Source organism: Amblyomma maculatum, chromosome 5 (assembly GCF_055883805.1).
Source record: "Amblyomma maculatum isolate TAMU_Amacu chromosome 5, ASM5588380v1, whole genome shotgun sequence".
NCBI lineage: Eukaryota > Metazoa > Arthropoda > Arachnida > Ixodida > Ixodidae > Amblyomma > Amblyomma maculatum.
Genome location: NC_139348.1, coordinates 44,258,433 through 44,280,283, shown reverse-complemented (window position 1 = coordinate 44,280,283; position 21,851 = coordinate 44,258,433). Strand labels below are relative to the sequence as shown.

General features: G+C 46.7%; 1 protein-coding gene across 1 annotated transcript; it reads left to right on the top strand.

The window, feature by feature from the left end:
* The first annotated feature begins 862 nt into the window (after positions 1 to 862).
* Positions 863 to 11,753, top strand: LOC146188208 (ubiquitin-conjugating enzyme E2 S-like). Its single transcript, XM_084603082.1, has 4 exons — positions 863 to 934; positions 8,396 to 8,584; positions 10,010 to 10,239; positions 11,615 to 11,753. Exons 1-4 carry the CDS (start codon positions 926 to 928, stop codon positions 11,751 to 11,753), a joined length of 567 nt encoding a protein of 188 aa, XP_084459208.1. The 5' UTR covers positions 863 to 925.
* The last annotated feature ends 10,098 nt before the right edge of the window (positions 11,754 to 21,851 follow it).

Here is a 21,851-nt window from a genome sequence, read left to right as displayed (position 1 = left end):
TACTATAACAGCGGCACGCTGTCGATCACTTTTACCTCCCGTGAGTCTGCGAAGTGCATAATTTCGATTGCCTGAAAATTATAGTGCGATATCGGTTCACCCGGGCCTTAGAAGTCAAATTACTGCAAGAAGGTGAAAAACTGGACATGTTGGTATAGATTCACCTTATTGTGGCACCACAGGGACATATGACATGTCCAAATAAAAGTTTGTCAGTTGATAGTAGAGCACGTGTTATTTCTCCGCTTCTGTCCTCGTCCCTGTGATGTCACAAGAAGATCAAACTACAGAGCGCTAACCCTCCTCCCCGAGACTGAAGCCACCGTGCGGAGCCCTGGCCCAGCCCTGCCCGAAAGAAATTTCTGATGTGTCGTGCACTCATTGCAGCAAAGGCCATGCATTGGTCCTCATAAGGAAGGTACCGGACCTTAGAAGACGTACGTCAATTAAGACCTTCCAATATCTGCGCTATTTCCTCTCCTCGAACAAACTTTCAAGCGTTTCCAAGGTCTCGCGGAAAGATCCCAGCACTCCTGCGCTCGGCTGAGAAACAGCCGATTGTCACATTTCAAGTTAGCGAAACGCCCGTCTCACGTGCACTGGGCGATGCGATGCCCAGGAGGCTCCTAGAAACGCCAACACTCAAGCCTCTCACTAAGCGCTTCGTTCTCGTTTCTTTAATCATATTTGAAATCGCGCGCTATTTTGAAGCAACAGTTTCCGGAGTGCGTTCACCGGCCAATCTTATTGGTTCGGTTCAAACTCGACTTCCTGTCTTCGGCTCGCTTCGATTTACAACGGTTTCTTCTTTCACCCGTGCCAGGTGGTGCTGGCGGTTCGTCCGACGCTGTGAGCGTAGCTGCTCGCTGTACCGAAGGTGCTTGTTCCGAAACAGACCGTCGTCGGTTGGTTGGCTGGTTTCAACATGTCCAGTGTAAGTGGGCGTACTTATTTGTTTTCCAAATTGCGTAGATATACGCGCGTGAAGCTACTGTGCTGCGCGAGTAATGTGCGCTTTTGGTTAGGCTTAATCACCGACAAACTGTTCATCAAACTGCAAATTTGTCACTTCCCCGTTGTATCGAGTGCATTGCATGTTGAAACTTGATTGCAGCTGTTGCCCAGTCAAGTTTTAACATATAGGTTTTAAAATGCGCCTGTCGTCGGGTTGGCCGCTTCAGCGGTTTTCGCAGTCTGCTCTGAATCTTTTGGTCGTCGGTGCTACGTTTCGATATTTTTCTCCGTGAGACGTCGAACTAGCTGAAGAGTGCCGCAGCTAACTATGCGTGCATGAACCCTTGCGTATCGGTACAAGCGAAAGTGTTTGTCGAAGGCTTGCGCCTCATTTTCTGTGTCTTCCTGCTCGCGCTTGCGAAGCCATTCCTTCCCTAAGTTCGTTACGCGTCCCGACTTTCGCCGCTTTAATTTTCGCGCGCATCTTTTGTCAGAATGTTTGCTGCAGCGCATGTCGGCCTTGTGATAAACCGCCTCCCATTTGGTTTCAAATACGTTGCAAGGATGCTGATGAAAGTGCTTTTTGTGGAGCAGCCGGAATAGTTAACGAATTGATGGACTACTGATTGCTTCATGCTTTTTGGAAGTCCTCATGCAGTCCATAGTTGGTGCGCCGTGTTTGGTGTTTCTGTGACAGTTTTCATTTATTGGGTGATAAGGATGGCACAACATTTTAGCAAGATGTCCTTTGCAGCCTTACTGAATTTTTCAAATGACCAGTGGTAGCATTGCTTTCAAATACTAGGCTTGAATCGATTCAGTGCATTTGTGCTCCTCTGCGGCCATCTTACCTAAACGCTTTGCAACAAATGATGAGAAAAAGCATGTCAGATTGGTTGATATCTCCACTCATAACACTGCAGTACACAAGTGTTGGCGGGAATAACTCGGACAATGTGTAGACTGAAAGCTGAGGTTCAGCACTGGCAAGATTCACAGGCATTTTCGTATTTGTTAATTGTATATTGTGACATTGTTCTGCCGGCAAAGTGCAGGAAAATGTGCTACAGCCTGTTATCCTGTTGGATTGAGCAAGTAGTTTTCAATTGGGGCCAGATATGAAGGTGGGTGTGAGGTCCAAGAATTAGTTGCAAGGAAACTGGGGAATATGCGTCAAATATCAAGACCATAGATTAGATAAATTAAAGTTATGATCAACTAAAAGGGCTGCATTTTGAACTAGTCTGTAAAGTGATGTGAATAAGCTGCTCACAGCTGAAGGAAGGTTATGGTCACTGCTTGCTTCCGAAAACAGCTAATTCAAGGTAGAGAGTAGCCGTACTGCCATCATTTCTGAGAAAGGTAAACTTCATTTTCTCCCTGAATACTAACTTGAATTTTTTTCTGCACACTGATGCCCGGTTTTTTGGCTAAACTGCAGTGACCGTTGAAAAGAATATCTTAACCACCATCATTTAAAGCACGTGTTTTAGGTTAACTACATTATTTATATAATGCACAAATGCAGCCCGATAAATATGACGATACAAATAATTAATGAATTGGCAGCAAATGAGACCACTTTAACATAAAGCAGACTGGTATATAAAAGTCTCTAAGGAATCAACACACAACATCACTGCGTTTCAATCTCCCGGCATTGTATGTTCAGTGTATTTTCTCAGCCCTCTGATGCATTACCAATGAGTCTAAACTCTGTAACATCCTTGAGGGCTCACGTAAGCTGCCTGTAATTTCTGACTTCGGATGAGCCCAACCCATGTGATTTGTGGCATTTTGATTCGCAGTGAGTAAGGCTTGTCCCTCTTTTTATTTTTTTTTTCAGCCTACAGGTTATGGTACTGGCACTGAAAGATGATTTTGGCTCAAGCTTCGTTAAAGGTTTAAAGATTGGCTCCGTAGTTTTTCCATCATATTGAGTTAAGTGTTGTGTCGCATTCTTTCGTGTCCCCTTTTTTCATCATATTGAGTTAAGTGATCACATTATTTGGAGTCACCTGTCTCCAGCACAGAAGCTATTTTTCAAAATTTCAAGAATTATTTTAAACAGACTGGAACATCATATTGAAACTGAAGCTCTGTTCATGTTCAGAAACTATTGATGGTCCGGTTGACAAATTGATGATGTCACTTACATTGTTAGTAAAACACTTGCACAATGGTTGAATGGCTGAAATAGCCGCTAGAAATGATACAGTTTATAAAATGCCTAAGACGTCCAAATACAAGCTCAGACTTTGTTGTTCATGATGGGAGCAGGCGATAACGCAAGGATAATGTTTGCAATGTTAAAAAGGCACCATTACCCACAGAACTTTTCAGAAATGAGGTCACAGAAGCGGCATAATTAATCTCTTTTGCGCACTAAAGAAGTATCGCATGGCTCCCAAAGTTCTTTAGATAGAGTGAAGAAGGGGGAAACCCTGCAGTAAAGGTTTGTGATGTTGCAAAGTAACAAGAAAAACATTTGTAAAGCTCCAAGCGCCACTTGAAACCAGCATTTGATTTTGACCAATTTGCGGTGTTCTGGATATTTCAATACAGCTTGGGTTCACCTTGATAGGCTTAACTGGTGAGTTTGAGACAGTTTCAGCCATTATTTCTTCTTAAAGTTCGAATAAGAGGTATAATTTTTATTCCTTCAGCGAGTGTAGAGTGAATATTGACAGGTGTATGAGTCGTGATGTGGCCACATTCTGTGGTGCCCGCACAAAATCACTTTTGATCGACACCGTGGAACGGAAAAATCTTGTACTGAATGGAGATATCTCCTGGCCATGAAATTTTGTTTATGTGATGCCCTTCGTTGCAGCTTTTGTTTAATATTGTGGTTCGTAAATGGGTTGGGTAATTTAAGGGCACCAAACACGGTTTTAATTTTCATGCTGTATGGGCACCTGACCTGATTCTCTGCACATTTCTTATAAGCAACATGCATGCATGGGAAACGTAGCACGAAAGCTGCATGAAGATGAGAAATTGTGCTGCATTGGTTGTAATGACCCAAAGCTAAAGATCAGCGATTGAAGACTCTGCAGTGGAAGTCGGCTGCAGAATTATGTAGCATATTAGAACCAGCACCCTTGCCACCTTCCTGAGAATGTGCATCCCGCCCACTATAAGGGCACGATCCCTCCGGCCTGGACATGTTCACTCTGGCCACAGTAACTGGGACCTCACTCACTATTGCAACCATATACTCATCATCATCAGCAGCAGCAGCAGCCTGACTATACCCACTGCAGGGCGAAGGCCTCTCCCATATTTCACCACTTCACCTGGTTCTGTGCTAGCTGCATCCACTTGACCCCTGCGAACTTCATCTCATCCGCCCACCTAATTTTCTCCTGCCCCTGCTATGCTTTCCTTCCCTTGGATACCAGTTTGTCACCCTCAGCGACCATCGGTTATCCTCTCTTCGCACTACATGTCCTGCCCATGTCCATTTCTTCTTCTTAATTTCCACTAGAATGTCGGTAACTTGAGTTATTTCTTTCACCCACTGTGCACGCTTCCTGTCGCTTAATGTTACCCCTACCATTTTGCGTTCCTTAGCCCTCTGGGGTGTCCTCAGCTTAAGTAGTACTCTCTTGGTTAGCCTCCACGTTTCAGCCCCATAGGTGGCTACAGGCAAGATGCAACTGTTGTATACTTTCCTCTTGAGCGATACCGGTAAGCTGCTAGTCATAATCTGTGAGTGCTTGCCAAATGCGCTCCATCCCAATCTTATTCTTCTTGTTATTTCCTTTTCATGGTCCGGATCTGCGGTTACTACCTGTCCTAAGTAGACATATTCGCCTACTACTTCCAGTACTTCGCTACCTAATGTAAACTGCTGTTCCTTCACGAGACTGTTGAACAATACCTTAGTCTTCTGCATATTGATTTTCAAGCCTACCTTTCTACTTTTCCTGTCTAGGTCATCAATCATTATTTGCAGTTCATCGCCCGAGTTGCTTAGCAAGGCAATGTCGTCAGCAAATCGCAGATTAGTGAGGTATTCTCCATCTACCCTTGTCCCTAACTGCTCCCATTCCAAGTCTCTGAATACTTCCTCTAAACAAGCTGTGAATAGTACTGGGGAGATTGTGTCTCCTTGAATAACACCTTTCTTTATGGGAATTTTGTTACTTTCTTTATGCACAACTATGGTTGCTGTGCAGCCACTATATATATCTTCCAGCACTTTCAGTACGGCTCGTCTACCCCCTGCTTTCGCATTGCCTGCATCACCGCCGAGGTTTCAACTGAGTCAAATGCTTTTTCGTAATCAATGAATGCTATGTATAAGGGCTGGTTACATTCTGAGCATTTTTCTATCACCTGATTGATGGTATGGATATGATCGATAGTAGAGTACCGTTTCCGAAACCCGGCTTGATCCTTTGCTTGATTGCAGTCTAAGGTTGGCCTGATTCTATTAGCGATTACCTTAGTAAATACCTTATACGTAACTGACAGTAAGCTGATTGGTCTGTAATTTTTAAGGTCCTTAGAGTCCCCTTTCTTATGAATGAGGATAATGTTTGCATTCTTCCATGGTTCCGGTACCGTCGATGACACCAGGAACTGCGTATACAGGGTAACCAGATTTCTAGCACAATATCCCCCTGTCCTTCAGCAAATCTGTAGTTATCTGATCCCCTCCAGCTGATTTCCCCCTTTTCATAGTTTCTAGTGCTTTCTTGACCTCGTCCTTTGTCACTGGTGGAACGTCTGACTGTTTTTCCCTACCGCCAATCTTATTACGGTCCTGACTACTTTGGCGACTGTAAAGATCGGTATAAAACTCCTCGGCTACTTTGACTATCTTGTCCATATTCGTGATGACGTTGCCCGCCTTGTCCATTATTGCATACATCTGGTTTTTGCCTAAGCCCAATTTCTTCTTTACCGCTTAAAGGCTTCCTTCGTTCTTTACAGCATGCTCAATTTTCTCCACGTTATACTTCTTTATATCGGCCACCTTACGCTTACTGATTAGCTTTGATATCTCGGCCAATTCGACCTGCGGTGCGGTGGCGTAGCGGTAGAATGTCCGCCTCGCATGCAAGAGGACCAGGGTTCAAATCTCGGTGCCGCGCGATTATCCACCGGATGAAAAAAAAACAAAAAATCCGCGTGTCGATGGAATTGTATAAACAGGTTTGGGGTGCGACCTGATGCCGGTGAACACCTCTGGCAACGCACTCTCTCACCAGAACAGGAGTTGGCAACCCTGGTGCAGTAATTGGCATCAACCTCTAATGATAAGCTCCATAAAACCCCGTCCCTCAGTCACTAGCGGCTGGGGAACAACTGACCACTGCGGCGGTCAGACCTGTGACGCAGCAGGGGGTTCTAAGAATTCCTGGCTCCGCTGGACAGGCCGCCATTGGAAACTGACCCTGGCAACATTTAATGCTAGACCCCTAGCTAGTGAAGCTAGTTTAGCAGTGCTGTTAGATGAACTAGAGGGTATAAAATGGGATGTCATAGGGCTTAGTGAGGTTAGGAGGCCAAATGAGGCATATGCTGTACTGAAGGATAGCCATCTACTGTGTTTTCGAGGTTTACCAGATAGGCGACAACTAGGAGTAGGTTTCCTTGTCAATAAGCATATAGCGGGTAATATAGAATAATTCTATAGTAATATTGAGAGGGTGGCAGGCATCGTAATTAGGCCTAATAAGCGGTATAGACTGAAGGTTGTACAAGCATACGCACCTACATGTAGTTATGATGACCAGGCAGTTGAAAGCTTCTACGAAGATGTAGAATCGGCAATGCGAAATGTTAAGACGCAGTATACTGTACTAATGGGTGACTTCAATGCTAAGGTAGGGAAAAAGCAGGCAGGAGACAAGGCAGTAGGTGACTATAAAACTGGTTCTAGGAATAGCCGGGGGGAGTTACTAGTTGAGTTTGCAGAGCGCAATAACTTACGTATCATGAATACCTTCTACCGCAAACGGAAGAGCCGGAAATGGACATGGGAAAGTCCTAACGGGGAGACTAAAAATGAAACCATATACTCATCTGTCCTCCAAACAACGGAGGAAGCTGCAGTGGTTTCCAGCGCGGCGAACGGGCAGCTCACGCAAGGGCAGCAAGGAAGCGCTGGCCGGGCCATGGACGCCTCTACCTTGTGGTCTGCAAGACAGATTAGTTGCATTTTATATTACCAACTGCTATTTGCTCAGCATTCATCTTTACCAGCACAAATCCCTAACGATGAGGTATCAAATCCCGGCTGCGGTGGTTAGATAGAGGCGAAAAGCAAGCTGCCCATGTACTGTGCAGTGCACATTAAAGAACCTCAGGCTGTTGAATTTTCAAAGCCCTTCACGGCGGCTCCACTCATGGCCATAGTCGCTCTGGGGCGTTCATGACCAAACCAAATCCCTAATGAAGGCCTAGAAAATTGTTTTGCGATGGTTACAGACTTGCTCCTTACCCAACCCAGCAGTAAATTTTTACATATATACCCCTCAATATTCTCACACCTCACTTGTGAACATAAAGACAAACTAGATGATATACTTAGAATTGTCCGGAATGACTACCTGTGTTTCATTTCTCAGTCCCTTTTAGCTGAGAGGTGAAAATTTTTGGTAATTGTGCTCTCTTCTTGATTGTAATGTACGCCCAGTCAGGCGAGCTTCTATTTCTCACTGACAGGAAAAACAATGCAATTGGTACCATCTCTCCCAGTTTGAAAAGTAAACTGCATGCGTTGCTGGAGAAGTTTTCGCCTGTATTCCAGGGGCTTTTGCTCTGTCCTTCATTCTAACATTGCAGGAGCCCTTGTTTTTGGCAAGGATGTCCCATGTTTGAGCAGACTAGCAGGAAGATTTTTTAATGCAATCAAAAAGAATCAACTTTAGAAATGTAATTAGATGTAGCTGTCCTTTAGATGCACCCATCGTCATTGCCCCTTTAGCAGTTTAGTAGAACACGGAGAACACACTAGGCGCCGAGCTGGAGTAGTGCACTCTGGGTGGTGCTGGGGTGGTGAGGGCGCTCGACTACCTTGCTCGAGGATGCGGAATCGTACTTAAGCCATGGCAGCTGCTTTTCCATGAAGGTGAATAGCTAGGTGCCCATGTCCTGTTTGATGTCAGTGCAGATTAAAAGAAACCCAAGTGTTTGAAATTTCCGACGCCCTCCACTACTGCGACTCTCATAGCCACTACTGCGACTCTCATAGCCAGAGTCGCTTTGGATCATTGACCCCATCAAGCAAACCAGAACACAGTAAGCCAGTATAATGTCAAAATTTGTCGGTAAAACTTCAGGACACAAGGAGTCCAAATTGAAACCATTTTGATGTGACTGTATGGTGTGACAAGTGTTTTTGGTTTTGCTGTATTTCCCCATACACACCATTTCTTCGGAGTGGTCCGGAGTGAGGCATATGGCTTTGCTCTGTCACGTGCAGAGCTCGAACGTCGAAAACCTTCCACCGCAAGTTCTGCGGCAGGTGTCGCGGGAGCTCTGCGAGCTGGTTCGTCAACCACCCGAGGGAATCCGGGTCATCGTCAAGGAAGAGGACGTCACAGACATTGAGGCCACCATCGAGGGACCTCAGGGCACCCCCTACGCTGGCGGTGTCTTCAAAATGCGCCTGGTAAAGTACAGAATTGGTGCACTTTATTCGTGAACTTGCTTGCCCATTTTGATGCGTCTTGGTTTTCCTTGTATCTCCTGGTAGCAGGTAGCGGTCATTCCAGTTTCCCTTGTGTGTCACGTCGCTAATAGTGCTCGGTTTCAGACATAGCTCGAGACTTCAGGGAAAATATTGATGCCCCTCAGTGAAGGTACTCCTACCAGTGGCATTGGACGGTGGTCGGCACTGCCAGCTGCTTTGAACCTATTACTTTGGCGCTACCAGAGGGGGATGGCAGGTGAAAGGTGATCAAATGTAACATAACTGGCCTGTGCCATTCGTTGAGGGCCTTCAATGATGAGTGTTTGCTGCAGGGCTTATTTAACATTTTGTTTACTTCCACCCCATTCAATGGCCGTAGTTGAGTTATATTAGACTGTAAGCTTGACAAGATTTATCGGAATAAATCTGAAAACTAGGTCTTTATATAGCTGCTGCGTTCTGAGCGGTTTGTCTTTCTGACAGCGAACAACAGCAAGACTGGTGATTGCTGGTAGGTGTACAACACCTCTTATGTAGCTTGTAGAGAAACAGATCGGACAAATTTAAACTAGTTGCATCCAACCACTAGCGTGTATTATGATGTTTCCTGGTGTACCCTGCTGTTGTCGGAAACCAGTTTTGAACAAAAGGGCAGCCTTCATTGCCAAGGGAGAATTCTAGGAGTAAGTGCAAGGAGGACTTCCAAGTGAATGCCGTTAGTGTGCGCGTTGATGTCGCACCATTATGCGGTGCTTAGGTAAGGAGCAAATTACTGGGACACAAGAGAGGTGTGAGGGCAGCACTAAAGCATAGAGTGCTAAATTCAGCTGTGCTCTAGTGCCAAGTGCTCAGCTGGTCCGCATGGCACTCCAGTTTGCTAGTCACTGGTGGGTTTGCAGCAGCAGCAGGGTCAGTTTTTATTTGGAGGCTTCGTAACGAGCCTTGTGAAGACGCCAAGGAATTGTCATTACGTTAAGTGCATAATTAATTCATTAGAGGAATATATCTTTTCACTTTGGCTTTTAGTGAACCTGGCTTGATTGTGTGCCTTGGCAGGTGAATAGTTTTAATATTTTTGGTTTTACGTGATTGTTATGGCAAACTAGCCAAATATTAGCTTGTGCAGGTTGAAATTTTACCTGCTACTTTGGCAGCACGTTGCCTTATCTCAGAATGTTTGATTACTGACGACAGGTGGAGATGTGGGAAGATTCAACCCGTGCTCAGAACCTTTAGAGAGGGCTTGGAAAAAAGTGACCCTGTTGCTACTTCACGCGATTCCGTTACACACTCAGATGCATACATGGTGCCCAGCCAAGTGAAAGAGAGCCGGTTCAGAGTGCATTGGCACAAGCTTGAGCAGTGAGACAGATTGGAACGAGAGCATGTTGTCGTGCGGTGTAGATGCTGCCGAAGGACTTCCCGGCGTCGCCGCCACGGGGTTTCTTCACGACACGCATCTTCCACCCGAACGTGGCCGTTACATCAGGCGAAATATGCGTCAACACCCTGAAGAAAGACTGGAAGCCAGACCTGGGCTTGCAGCAGATCCTGCTCACCATCAAGTGCCTGCTCATCGCCCCCAACCCAGAGTCGGCGCTCAACGAGGAGGCTGGCCGCATGCTACTCGAGAGGTACTTTATACTTCCGTGAGGTTTTGTGGGTACCATTCTGTTCTCTAGTTAGGCGAGGAAGAGTTCGTCAGAAGTCGCCTGATGTAATTCTTGGCTTATGACATCTTATTATGTGTGTTGCAGTATTCTGCATCCGGTTTGCAGCCACTAGTGCTTATCTACTGCAAATTGACAACACTCATGGCAGGTGGTTGCACGGGCACGGAAAGGCCATTTTGTAAACAAAAATGTCCCCTAATGCCCCAGGTGCTGTGCAGTTTAAGTGACCCTGCTAACAAGTTGAGCTCTGCCTATAGGCGACTTTAGTTTTAATGCCTGAGTGCTACATCGTCATTTCTTGGATGCGCCCTGCAGGAGCCAAACAAGAAGAATCCACACAGATTCTACTCGACATCTTGGGCTGTGCGTGTGCCGTTGGTTGTGCGGTAGTGGCAGTGTACTGTGGCTGCTGCCTGCTGCTCGTGAAAGCTGTCTGGCACCTTAATTTTATTTTGTGTTTTGTTTGAGCGTGCCAGCAACCCTTGAAACATAGGTCTTTTATGGTGGAAGTTGTTGACTCCAGTAGTAGCAGCCAGCGCACCTCTGAAAGACAACGCTCCACTTCCACAGACCGAACTTTCATGAGCGATGAGTGCCACAGTTAACCATGAGGATGTCTCAGTTTACATTTATAGTTCGCAACTATAATGGTAACTGTAGACACAAACGCACAGCGAAGAACTCGTAAAGGCAGCTACCAAACGCTGGATTTGCTACAAGAGATGCTTTCCATTCATTGCCGCACGGGTTTGCCGTGAAGTGACGCATTACGTGTCTTGTATTTTCTCTCAACAGTGCCTTTTTGATATTGCGCTGCCTTGATATCGCATTAAAGGATTTGGTGCTTGTTACGGAGCTAACCACTACTATTGCGAACCAAGGTTGGCGAATATTGACGTGTATGGTGTGCCGACTCCCGATAACGTAACGCGTACGATTAAGCTGGCCCACTAAAAAACTTGTTTTTACGCAAAATCACTTTTCAAGGACTGCACATAAAACAAGCTTGTCTAGAGTACCGTCCAATGTTTTCAACCTGTGAGCATGTCCAGCGGCACGGCAACAGCGCAGCCCTGTACCGTTGTTGCAGCATTGTTTGTGCGGTGTGTTGAGCTGAATGTCTTACGGCTGATCTTCCCAAGCCCTCCACTACGGTGTCTCTCATAGCTAGAGTTGCTTTGGTACGTTAAGCCACATAAACAATACCGAACGTCTGAAGCAAAGTGGCACATCTTGCGCCTTTTTTCAACATTCAGAGTTTTGAATATGCCGTTGCTAGAGTCGTTCCACCATTGATCGTTTCTCGATCACTTCTTCTGTCCCCTTTTCTCTGCAGGTATGATGACTACTGCCGGAGGGCACGGATGATGACTGAGATCCATGCGCAGCCTGCGAAGCACAAGGGCGGCTCCTCACCACAGAGCAAGACTGTCAAGCTGGCCAAAGAAAAGAAACGCACCCTGAAGCGGCTATGATGGCAGACACGCGCGCTCTTTTCCATCTCACACCTCTGTAAATACCGTATAAACTAGTGCCAGGGCCAAGCTGTTCCGTTTTGAAATTTGGGTATCAATTTTAAAGGTGTGTCTCACGGAAAGCAGCTCTTCTTTTCTTTCTTTTTGCATTGCAAGACAACACTAATTGTGGCCGTATGGAGATGTTCGAACTTAAGGTTTTTCTCTCGGTCAGTGTCGGTGGCCTCGGGGCTGGAGGCCGTCTGGTCCGTTCCCCTTGGAAGCACACTTATTCGAAGGCAAGCTAATTCTCTGTGCCATCAAGTTCATTTGGGACTCCAGTCACTTTGAATCTCTTTAAAATGCTGCCTGAAGACGCTAAAGTTCCACATGCTGAAAGGATGCTCTCTTTGAGGTGTCTGGTAGAGTGTTTTCATGGCGGGCACTTGCCATTCATTTCTTGTCGCCCTGATAGAATGCAGCCTTGAACAGTTTATTTACATCCACATCCAGGTTTTGCAACGTACCAGCTGCTGTCCTTGCACGAGATTATACGTTAGGATGGGACATTCATGGCCACCACAGCAAAAGGAAAAAAAGAGTAATAAAAACAGTGCATCAGCAGTAGATCTGCAACAAAAGTGCTAGTCACGTGGGGTTGGAGCTTTTCTTTACGGAGGCCGTATCATTGCAGTCAAGTTATTGTCATATATTCGGAGGATAGATTGGTAGTGGAACTACTGTCGGTACGGGAGAGGGCCACTTCATCTTAGAAGAGCGTCTTAATGTGGGAACTCCAATGGTGAAAGCAGATGGTCTGATAACATCCCACAAAGGGAAACATGCACAGGTGACCACCAACTAGTAGCCATGCTTGCATGGGCAGGAAAGCAGCAGGTGAATCACGGTGGATGTAAATTAGCGTCATGTATGATGCTTCAAAGGGTGCTGTGTGGCAGTTATTGGCTTTCCAGGTACCTCATTCTCTACTCTGCGAACATGACTGTGGCTTAGTTTTCCAGTGGTCATGCTGGCAGCTGCCATATCCATGTGCCTAGCTTGCGATATTGCAAGAGGGCACTCCTCGAAGAATGGCACCTTCGCTCAGTAGTTTTTCCTCTACTGTGGCCACTTTGCGAGATGGAGTGAAGTTCGTGGCCCCCTAGCAAATGCGGCCGGAACATGGCACCGATGCAGGATTTCCTCTTCTCCGTAATTTCGCTTGCACCAGGGAGTTGGGTGCATTGTGGGGAGTTGGACGCCGGTTGTGTGACCACCTGTTTTCCTTCTTGCCCTGAGTTCTGGGACGATTCATTTCTCTTGAGTTTTTTCCCTTCCTAGTCGCAGGGGCGAGCTTTCTTCTGTTTTGTACAGCAGCGATCTACTGTCCAATTGTAAATTCAGCAAGTTCTTCATTGTCTTGGCCATTGACTGTTTTTGTGTGCTGCTAAATATTTGTTAGCTTTTCGTTCTTAACCTTGAGTGCGTCTCATAATTGAGATGCAGGGGCAGAGAAAGTTATTTGTTCAGGCGGTGTTTGTATGTTTATTTTTACTGTAGGGCATTATCGCGGCTCGAGAAAGTTTTTTGGGTAAATAAAGTCTTCCACGGTCTGTGCCTGTATTTGTGGCTCATGTGTTGTCTGCTTCGTCGTACGAAGGGGGAAGTTGTCTTCTTTATTCGGCTTTAACACTGAAGCTTCTTTAGTTCTGTTTTATATACGCAATTGTCTTCCTCATCGCACAAGAAAACTGGGAACGCTAAGAAGTCCTGCACTCTGTGTAAACAGTGCTCAGGGGTGAAAGTGCTGCCCCAATCGCACCATTCTGTGCCAATCTGACTTGTTGCACCAAGCTGCGCCATAACTGCATTTTACGCGATGATTGACCATCGCAAGTATACAACGCCAAATTTAGCCTAATATCGATAGTTGAGCAACACTGCGCTCTCACTATAGAAAAGCACGCAGTCGCATCACACATTTCTTTCATTCGAGGTGTTCGTCATAAAGCTGTTATCGCCACGGCTTCCACAAAAGGTAGGTGCATTGAAATCAATAACAGCTAATCTATTCCACTGCCGCTTGCAGTAGCTATCATTTCTCTTTTTCTTACATGAACTCAAGCAAAAATCCTTCGAATTATTGCAATCCTACATAATTCTGGTAAATGGGATACAGCATAAATGTTCATGCAGTTTTTGTACTAAATTCTTTTTGCTTCGCCTCTCGTTAATTTCGAAAGTCAGATAATTTGAAATAGGAGCGTGATTGCAGCTGATGCCCACTTAAGGGAACACCTGTGTTGTGTTCTCGCTCCGTCTTGTGTTGGCGCTGTTCCCACCATGACGTGCGAAAAGCGAGCGCTGTGTTGTCGTTCTCTTCCTGTGTCTGTTTTGAAGTGCGCTAGTTTGATTTCCAAGATGAATTACCAACTAGCCCGTTCTTCCACCCTTGCGAGTTCAATTAGATGCGGCGCAACGGCTGATCGCAGCTCTTCGCCTGCGTTCAGCAGGCTAGATGTTAATCATGGGCGGCGCGGGGCAGACATACCGGTGTTCGGCGACACGTTGAGGTACGCCTCGCTCCGCCAGCAGTCACCCTCTCTGAACCTGAATTGCATGTAACTGTTGTGCCTGCGCATATTGTGCGCGCTGTGTCATCAGGTGTGATGATGATCGGAAGTTCGCCATTTCCGAAATAAAGCTCAATCGTATAGTTTTGGATTCGCCTAGACTGCATGCTATTCCGCGGCTGCCATTGGACGTGCTCATCCGAAGCTGCTCGGGCCGTCGCTGTTCATTTTGTTTCAGGATGGCGTCGCATTGTTCTAACACATACGTCCCACGTGTGCATCCACATTTTGCTTCCAGCTGATGATACTCAGTTTCACCGCAGAAAGCACATAGCCGCAGCGCTTTCTGCAGTGAAGCATCCTCAAAACGCAAAGGGTCGATTTGTGCAGAAGTATCAATGCAGCCGAGTAGCACTGCGAAAGGATAGTGTCACAGCTCCGGAAGGGGTGCGAGACACCTTCTCGAACCGAGGCAAAGGGGTTGGAACTTTGACGTCCAGCGTTGGCCGGTTATGTTCAGCGTTGCGAATGAGAACAGAGCCACGATGTCAATATTGGAAAAACAGCGATATATTCTGAGTATTATACACAGGATTATACGACGGAAGCCTTTACAGGCATTTAAAACAACACAATTAAGGTAGCGTACCTGGACATCTAGCAATTACAAATACATCCGTCAAAATTGTCACTATCAAGCTACATGCAAATTGAACATAGACGTTTAAAATGAGATAAGACGACTGTACAAAAAGTTCAGAGGAAATTAGGAGACGGGCATATTGTCCGACGAGCGCGGCGGCACTCAGCTCACAAATACGACGCAGATTGGGAGCTTTCGAAGGCGATTGTCCTTCCGGAGTCCTGACAAGAAGTCTTCGTGGTACGATGCGGCGGCGGTTCGGGAATCCCGGAGTGCTTGGAGACGAGAGGCACACTTCCGTTGGGCCCGAGTCGGCTTCTTTTCTAGCCGTTGGTTGAAAATGCACAAGACACGCCCACTAAATATTTCCCTCCCCAAGTCAGAGTCCGCAAAAACAAACACGCACAAGTGCACACACAGGAAGGGGCATGTAGGTCCCGCAACTTCCGCACTGCATGGCCGCCACGTTGCGGATGAAAAAAGTACGTCACAACCAAAACAACCAAAACAGGATGCACGTACGCCAACAACTTGGGTCCTGCTAGGGGTCACTTTGTAAAACAAGCAAGAAGAACGCCCCGCTCGCGCACTGCGAGGGGGTTTGTCTAACTGTGCGGAAACTACCCAGCGAGGAGAACGTGCACGTACGCGTGCTTTTGACATGGCCGACAAGACAGAGGCAAACAGAATACAATGACATATCTGAATCAACTCTTCTAGAATACTACATATGGTTGATTGCAATATTATAAAAATATAAATGCTGCCCCTTATTTGAAAGATAGGGAGGCTTTTACCGTTTTGAAGCAATCCTTCAACCCTCCCGCCCTACGAAACAGGGAATAGCTGTATTTTTTGTACTTGTTTTTTATGTCAAATGCAGGCAGCTGTCATGTAGGCAAAATCACTGTAGTACAAACAGTTTTCAGCAATTTTTTCGATTCGTACTTTCGGCTAAATTTAGCATTTTTTCTGCTTTATTGCAGGACAAAGAGAGCTTTCTTTAGGTATGAGGAGAAAATGCGCTCAATAGCATTTAACACCGTCAGCCTACTCCGATATAGCCTATAAATTGGCCTGCTCCGAAATCTGACGTTTGCTGCTCCAAAAAGAAAATTTTTCCGCTCCCGTGTCTGCTCCAAAAGGACAAAGTCTGCCTAAACCCCTGAGAGTGGGAATCCGGAGCAGTTTCTAAAAAAAGAGGGAGAATCTTGACTTTGCGCTGGACTTGGGACTTGTGGAGGTATATCGAGGTTGAATCTGGGCTCCGCACAATTAGATGATTCTGACTCTGATTCTGATGGAATGGTATGGATTTTGTTTCAGAATTATCCGTTATGGCAACCCTGGTGCAGGCCTTATATCTCCCCAGCCCGTCGCTGATGCACAGAATGTATCCCGAGACGCACCCGACAGACAAATGCAGAGTCTGCTGAACGGAGATGGCTGGCTTCTCACTAATTCTGTGGAATTGCAACAAGTACCAGGAAGACGCTAAGTATGGGAGGATACCGCCGCGACTGGAAGCAGCCGCAGGGGGCGACAATCAAGAGGAACAACTCTGGGCCGTCCAGCAGGTCATCAAGGCGCTGGCCCGGCAGGGAACCAGCGAGCCGGTCACGGCGAGCGGGGACCCAGGCCGCGCGGCCGGTGCCCAGAGGACGACGTAGGCCCCGTCCGATGCGCGCGCGCGCTAGCGCCCGTTCTACTGCAGGCCCAAATAAACGTTTTACCAATCAAAACAATACCACTCGCAACTCTCATTTCTCTTGTAAACAGAGTCCAAACTTCCGTCTATATCACCACTTCGTTTTGCAGCTTCCCAAGCTACCGATTTGGAATCGAAAGACACAGTATTTACTGTAACAACAGGCACGCAGTCAATACAATCGTAAATAATTTGAGAGATAGTATAGTTTTAAACAGCCGGGGAAAAACTTTACAACGCAGCGAAGTTTCAGCTGCTATCTGAGGAGTTCCTGAAGATGGCGTTTTCTATTGCTGTGCGATACCGATGGGAATAATGCCCCATAACTGTCCCGATCCGTTCTCATTAAACCTTCCTACTTTTCTCTACCTTTTCATTGCTTAGCGACTGGCTGGTAAGCGGTACCTTTGTGAGGATTTAATTATGCAAACAGCGATCACATTACCGCTCCCCCCCCCCCCCAGACACCTCCCCAGAAGCTGCAGAGAAAGCCGCCATTGTAATAGTCATAACCCACCCAGTACATTTTTAACATATTCAAAAAGAGCGATTATAAATTTTGTACAAGATCGAGTCCATGTCCCTGACTTTAGTGTACTGGGCTCACCCGATGCAGCCCCGCCCCGCCATGTGGAGCTGATATGGGTGCTTGCGCACCCCGGAAATCCCGGAAACGAGGCTGCCAACCATTTGGCTCGAGGTTCAATAAACCGCGATAGGTGTCCTCTAATCCAGGATTCACGAAGGAGCTCATGCATTCGTTAAGCGACCTGACGCGGGCCCCCAGAGCCTCGCGCAAGCGCTATCCCCGCCCCAACCCTCTATAGAGATAATAAATGCGCACCACTATGGCGCGGACGGCAAACACACTCTCTTCCTTCACCCTTTACTCTATCCCACTACCAACCCTCCTTCCCCACACCTGCCTGTACCCTTTGCCTCTTTCCTCCACATCCTCACCCTCTGCCCTGCGGACTCTCCCCCACGGGGCCTAGAGCTTTTTAAGACGTGGGAGGAATGGGAGTCACTGCTGCGCTCGGAGGACCTGGCCGTGCAGACCATCGCCACAGGCCGGGCTGCCAGTGTTATGAGCCTGAGCCCTGAGGGACATAAACACGAGTACCAGTGGGGTCGTGCAGGGACCCAAGGGAAAGATTTTCTCTCTGTCTGCGGCAGGATGACAACGAAGTTTACTGTTTTTTCAAGACAGGGATGACGCCACATCTCGTGGCGTCAATCAACTCCAAATACGAAGCACCTAAGGATGGAAGGTGCTCCTGGGAGAAATAAAATTCTAGGGGTAATTTGGATCACTAAACTGAGATGCGGTGGAAGTCTCTGTTTCTCGGTGGTCCGAAGCCCTCCGCTTCGGCACCACTTTCTCTCTATTTCACTCCCACTTTCATCTTTTATTGCGAAAGCAATACTACGCCAAGTCTAATAGCTCATCGCTGCTTGCCGTGTCCGTGGTCCCCGAGCCGGCGCTGCGCCTAACAGGTGGTGTGACGTCAGAAGAAGAACAGTCGGTCACGCGCAGCTAATGCTTTCGCTCCATATTCGGTTCAGCAGGGTTGAACACTTCCTTATTTTTTCCTTTCAGGCTTTGTTAAGGTGTCCGCGGAGAAGTGTGACAGATACTGTACCTCTTTTTCCTGTAATAATAAAAATACCAATTTGAAACACCTCCGATGTTCGCTGTACTGCGTCTCCTTTTGCATCCTGTGTGCTACGCCTGGTGAAGTCAATCCAGTCGTTTCGTCATCATAACGTCAGTTCCGATTATTAGACATGGCCGGATATGCCGTATGCCGTCACATCCGGTCATGACGTCACGACTTGTCATGACGCTACCAGGTGATGACGTTATAGTCAATCATCTCTGTCATTATCATCATCACAGTCACTAACTACCAATAACTATCATTACCGATCACTATCTGCCACCAACTAGCGGTGGCGGTCTCCATGGCAAGGAGAACTAAGATACGTTTCTCATGTACTCGGCGTGGCTGTCAGTATAATTGACAGATACAGTGGGACAGGACGCCGGACACCGTATGAGGCATCAAAGGCTTTCGCCTTAAAAAATTGTCCAGTGGAAATGCAACCACTGCCCTCTCGGTCGTAAACCTCTAATACCAGCCAGAAGAGCTCGTTTAGTGCGATAGCTGGACGCCTTATGCTACTGCCTAATAATAATAATATTTGGTTTACTGGAAAGGTAAGGCGCAGTATCTGCCAAACTTGTTTCTGTGGGCACCTCAACCGCGCCGTAAAGGAAGGGAGGAAGGTTGCAGTGAGATTACGTTGGAATAAGACCGCTAATTAGCACTAGTAATTAGTGCGACTAAGTAATACTACTTACCTGTGCATTTCGCATTTGTGAGGAGCACTACTACAGAGGCCTACCAATTATCACTGCTAATTAGTGCTGCCACTAAACACCGTTAATTTTAATGAATTATTTCTATACGGCAAAGTTATTGTATCAACTCTAAATGATACTTAAGCATGCCCTAATTTTTGTCAAGGTATTCCTAGTACACCATTCTCTATAATCAGGCCTTAATCTTTGAAATCCTTCATCCCAGCAGCATTTCACTGCCGATCTGAACCTCTTCTTTAAACAATAAATCTCTCCGAGTCAGGTACGAGGGCACAGTTGCCCCTAAAATTTAGACAAAACTTCCAGGTGATCGCTATTTAAATTTGTTGCATTTTTGATACGAAGTGCAGACGCAAGATCGGGGATTTGAACCCGCGACTTCGACCTGAAAAGCCGAACGCCGATGGCATTGCAAAAACGCGGATCTCCGGAATTGACTTGTTTCCTTAGTAGAGGTTACAAATGTCCGCTGCGTAGCGGTCAGTGGCGATGGGCTTCAAATATTTTAACCGTCAAGTCTCAGATACGTTCCAAATGTAATCTCTTTGAAATTAAACAACCCCCCTAACCCCTCCCCCCTCCCTCCCTCCTCGCCCTACTCAAGCCGGCTTTCATGCCTGCTTGATGGCACGAATAAGAGTGGGCCGCTTATCAGTGAAATAAAGAAAAACCTGATTTGCTTTGAATACTCAGGATGCGATGCCTAAAGCGAAAAGCGCAACGGAGCAGCTGTAGCATCTGCGTCGGTCAGATACGTCGAGCGAGAAACGCGTGTCTATGTTATTGAGCAAAACGAACACGGCTAGCTGTTGTGCACGGCGCGTGTTTGCGTATCGTCGCTTGGCGGACTCGACTGCTTATCATTGCCATGGCTACCAGCGCCGGCGGTTTTAAAGACTTTTGTCTGTCTTACGTCTCTGAGCCTTGCTGAGTGCGAACAGTACTTGCCAGCGGGTCGAATGTTTAGGGGAATCCCCCAAGGTTGAGTAGATTCGTAAAAAGACAGCAATTATTCATTGACATCCACCCGATGCACAGCCATACGAATAACAGGCAAAGCTACACAGCTTCTTCAGCCCCGCCGGGGTGGCGCAGTGGTTACGGCGTTCGACTACTGTTCCCAAGGATGCGGGATCGAATCCCGGCCTCGGCGGCCGCTTTTCGATGGAGGCGAAAAGCAAGGCGCCCGTGTGCTGTGCGATGTCAGTGCACGTTAAAGAACCCCAGGTGGTCGAAATTTCCGGAGTCCTCCACTACGGCGTCTCTCATAGCCTGAGTCGGTTTGGGACGTTAAACCCCACAAACCAACCAACCAACCAACCAACAGCTTCTTCAGAAACCTCGTAGTTAAAGAAGAATTCGTCCTGGTGCAGGGCTGGAGCCAGGAACCATAACTCTGCTGAAATCAGCGCCCAGGGTAAGCGCAAAAGTATTGCGAGGTAAGAAACTCTTATTTATCCGCAGATTTCACTTAGCGCGTTTCACCTTCTTTCAATATTTAATTTAACTTGGAGCAAATTAAAAAAATGCCCCGATTTTTCGTGCGTTACGTAGCATGTGGCATCGTTCAAGAGTCCCGAATAACCTGGTCGTGGATAAACAGCCATTGACAGTAAATGAAAACATGCACACGGGTTAGGAAGAACTCATGCAAACTTTTGCAGAAACTTAAACTCTTCAATGCGACTTGAGATTTACGGATTGTGAACAGTCATTTTTGTATTCCTCGATGTTTGTTTATTTAGTCATTCGACGTAGCACTGCCCCATGTGTGTTAAGCATAGTAACGGTAAGGTAACTACAGTCTTTGGTGACTTCCCCGAAAACAGGAGTGGCTATGAGTTCCATACAAAAAGTTAGCGGGCAATAAGGTGTTCTGACTAAGCGGCCATGTAGATTTTAGGAAATAGCCATGTACACTAATAGGCACGTTATTGCGATTTCCACCCAATCGAATAACAATGCGGGTTTTGTTTTAAACTGAAGTGGAGTCAAGATGTAGGTGGGCTATTTCTACAGGCTATGAAGGCTTCTATAGCCCCGTATGTTTCTCTCAAAACAAGCGTTGTATGGAAAATACAAAACCGCGATAATTTTTGGAAATTGGTCAGTGGCCGCTTTTAGCTGTTGGCCAATTTCAACAATACTGTTTCTGCTCACGGTCAGAAGCACGGCATTTGATATGAAAACACATCTGTACGAGAAATGCGACAGACCGTTTCCCCAGTTATTTGTAAAATATATCAGAGTCCTTGATTCGCAAGCTGCCCTTTCCCGGGTGCAAGCGAACCACTTGTAAAAGGAAGTATTAACACCTGATGCCCTCGCAAGGACGTCGCTAGAAAGAAATAAAATTTGGAGGACGCTTAAGCTTCACCTTCAAGAGTGGAACGCGATAGCGTTATTGCACCTCGTTCGCACCGCCCACTCATTCGCTAGGTATACTCTTGAGTCACACAAAGACATAGTTTTCATACTCATTACTTCTAAGTGCACTGTACAACTTTTTTCTAATTATTTGTTCAAACAAGTGCTTCTCACAACCTACATTATCGCACTGTGTTGTGCGCACTACAACGTTTCTTGCTCCCGTGTTCCTTTAGCGTTCACACGCACTGAGTATGTCGGTCAGTCACACATCGCAGGGGACGCTTTCCCAGCAGAAGCGCTACGGCGCAACGACCACGTCAGAGGCGTCCGGCATCAGAGGATGCACCTAGCAATAGCGCTGTGAGCGGAAAGAGGAGCCGCGTCGCCTAAACACCACTGTTCGAGTGACGCACGCTGGATGTTGGAAGGGGAGAGAGCG

Excerpts from the sequence above, each read along its gene's own strand:
- LOC146188208 (XM_084603082.1), top strand. Across the intron at positions 8,585-10,009 it reads GTGTCTTCAAAATGCGCCTG|ATGCTGCCGAAGGACTTCCC; the intron begins GTAAAGTACAGA and ends CGTGCGGTGTAG. Across the intron at positions 10,240-11,614 it reads GGCCGCATGCTACTCGAGAG|GTATGATGACTACTGCCGGA; the intron begins GTACTTTATACT and ends TTTTCTCTGCAG.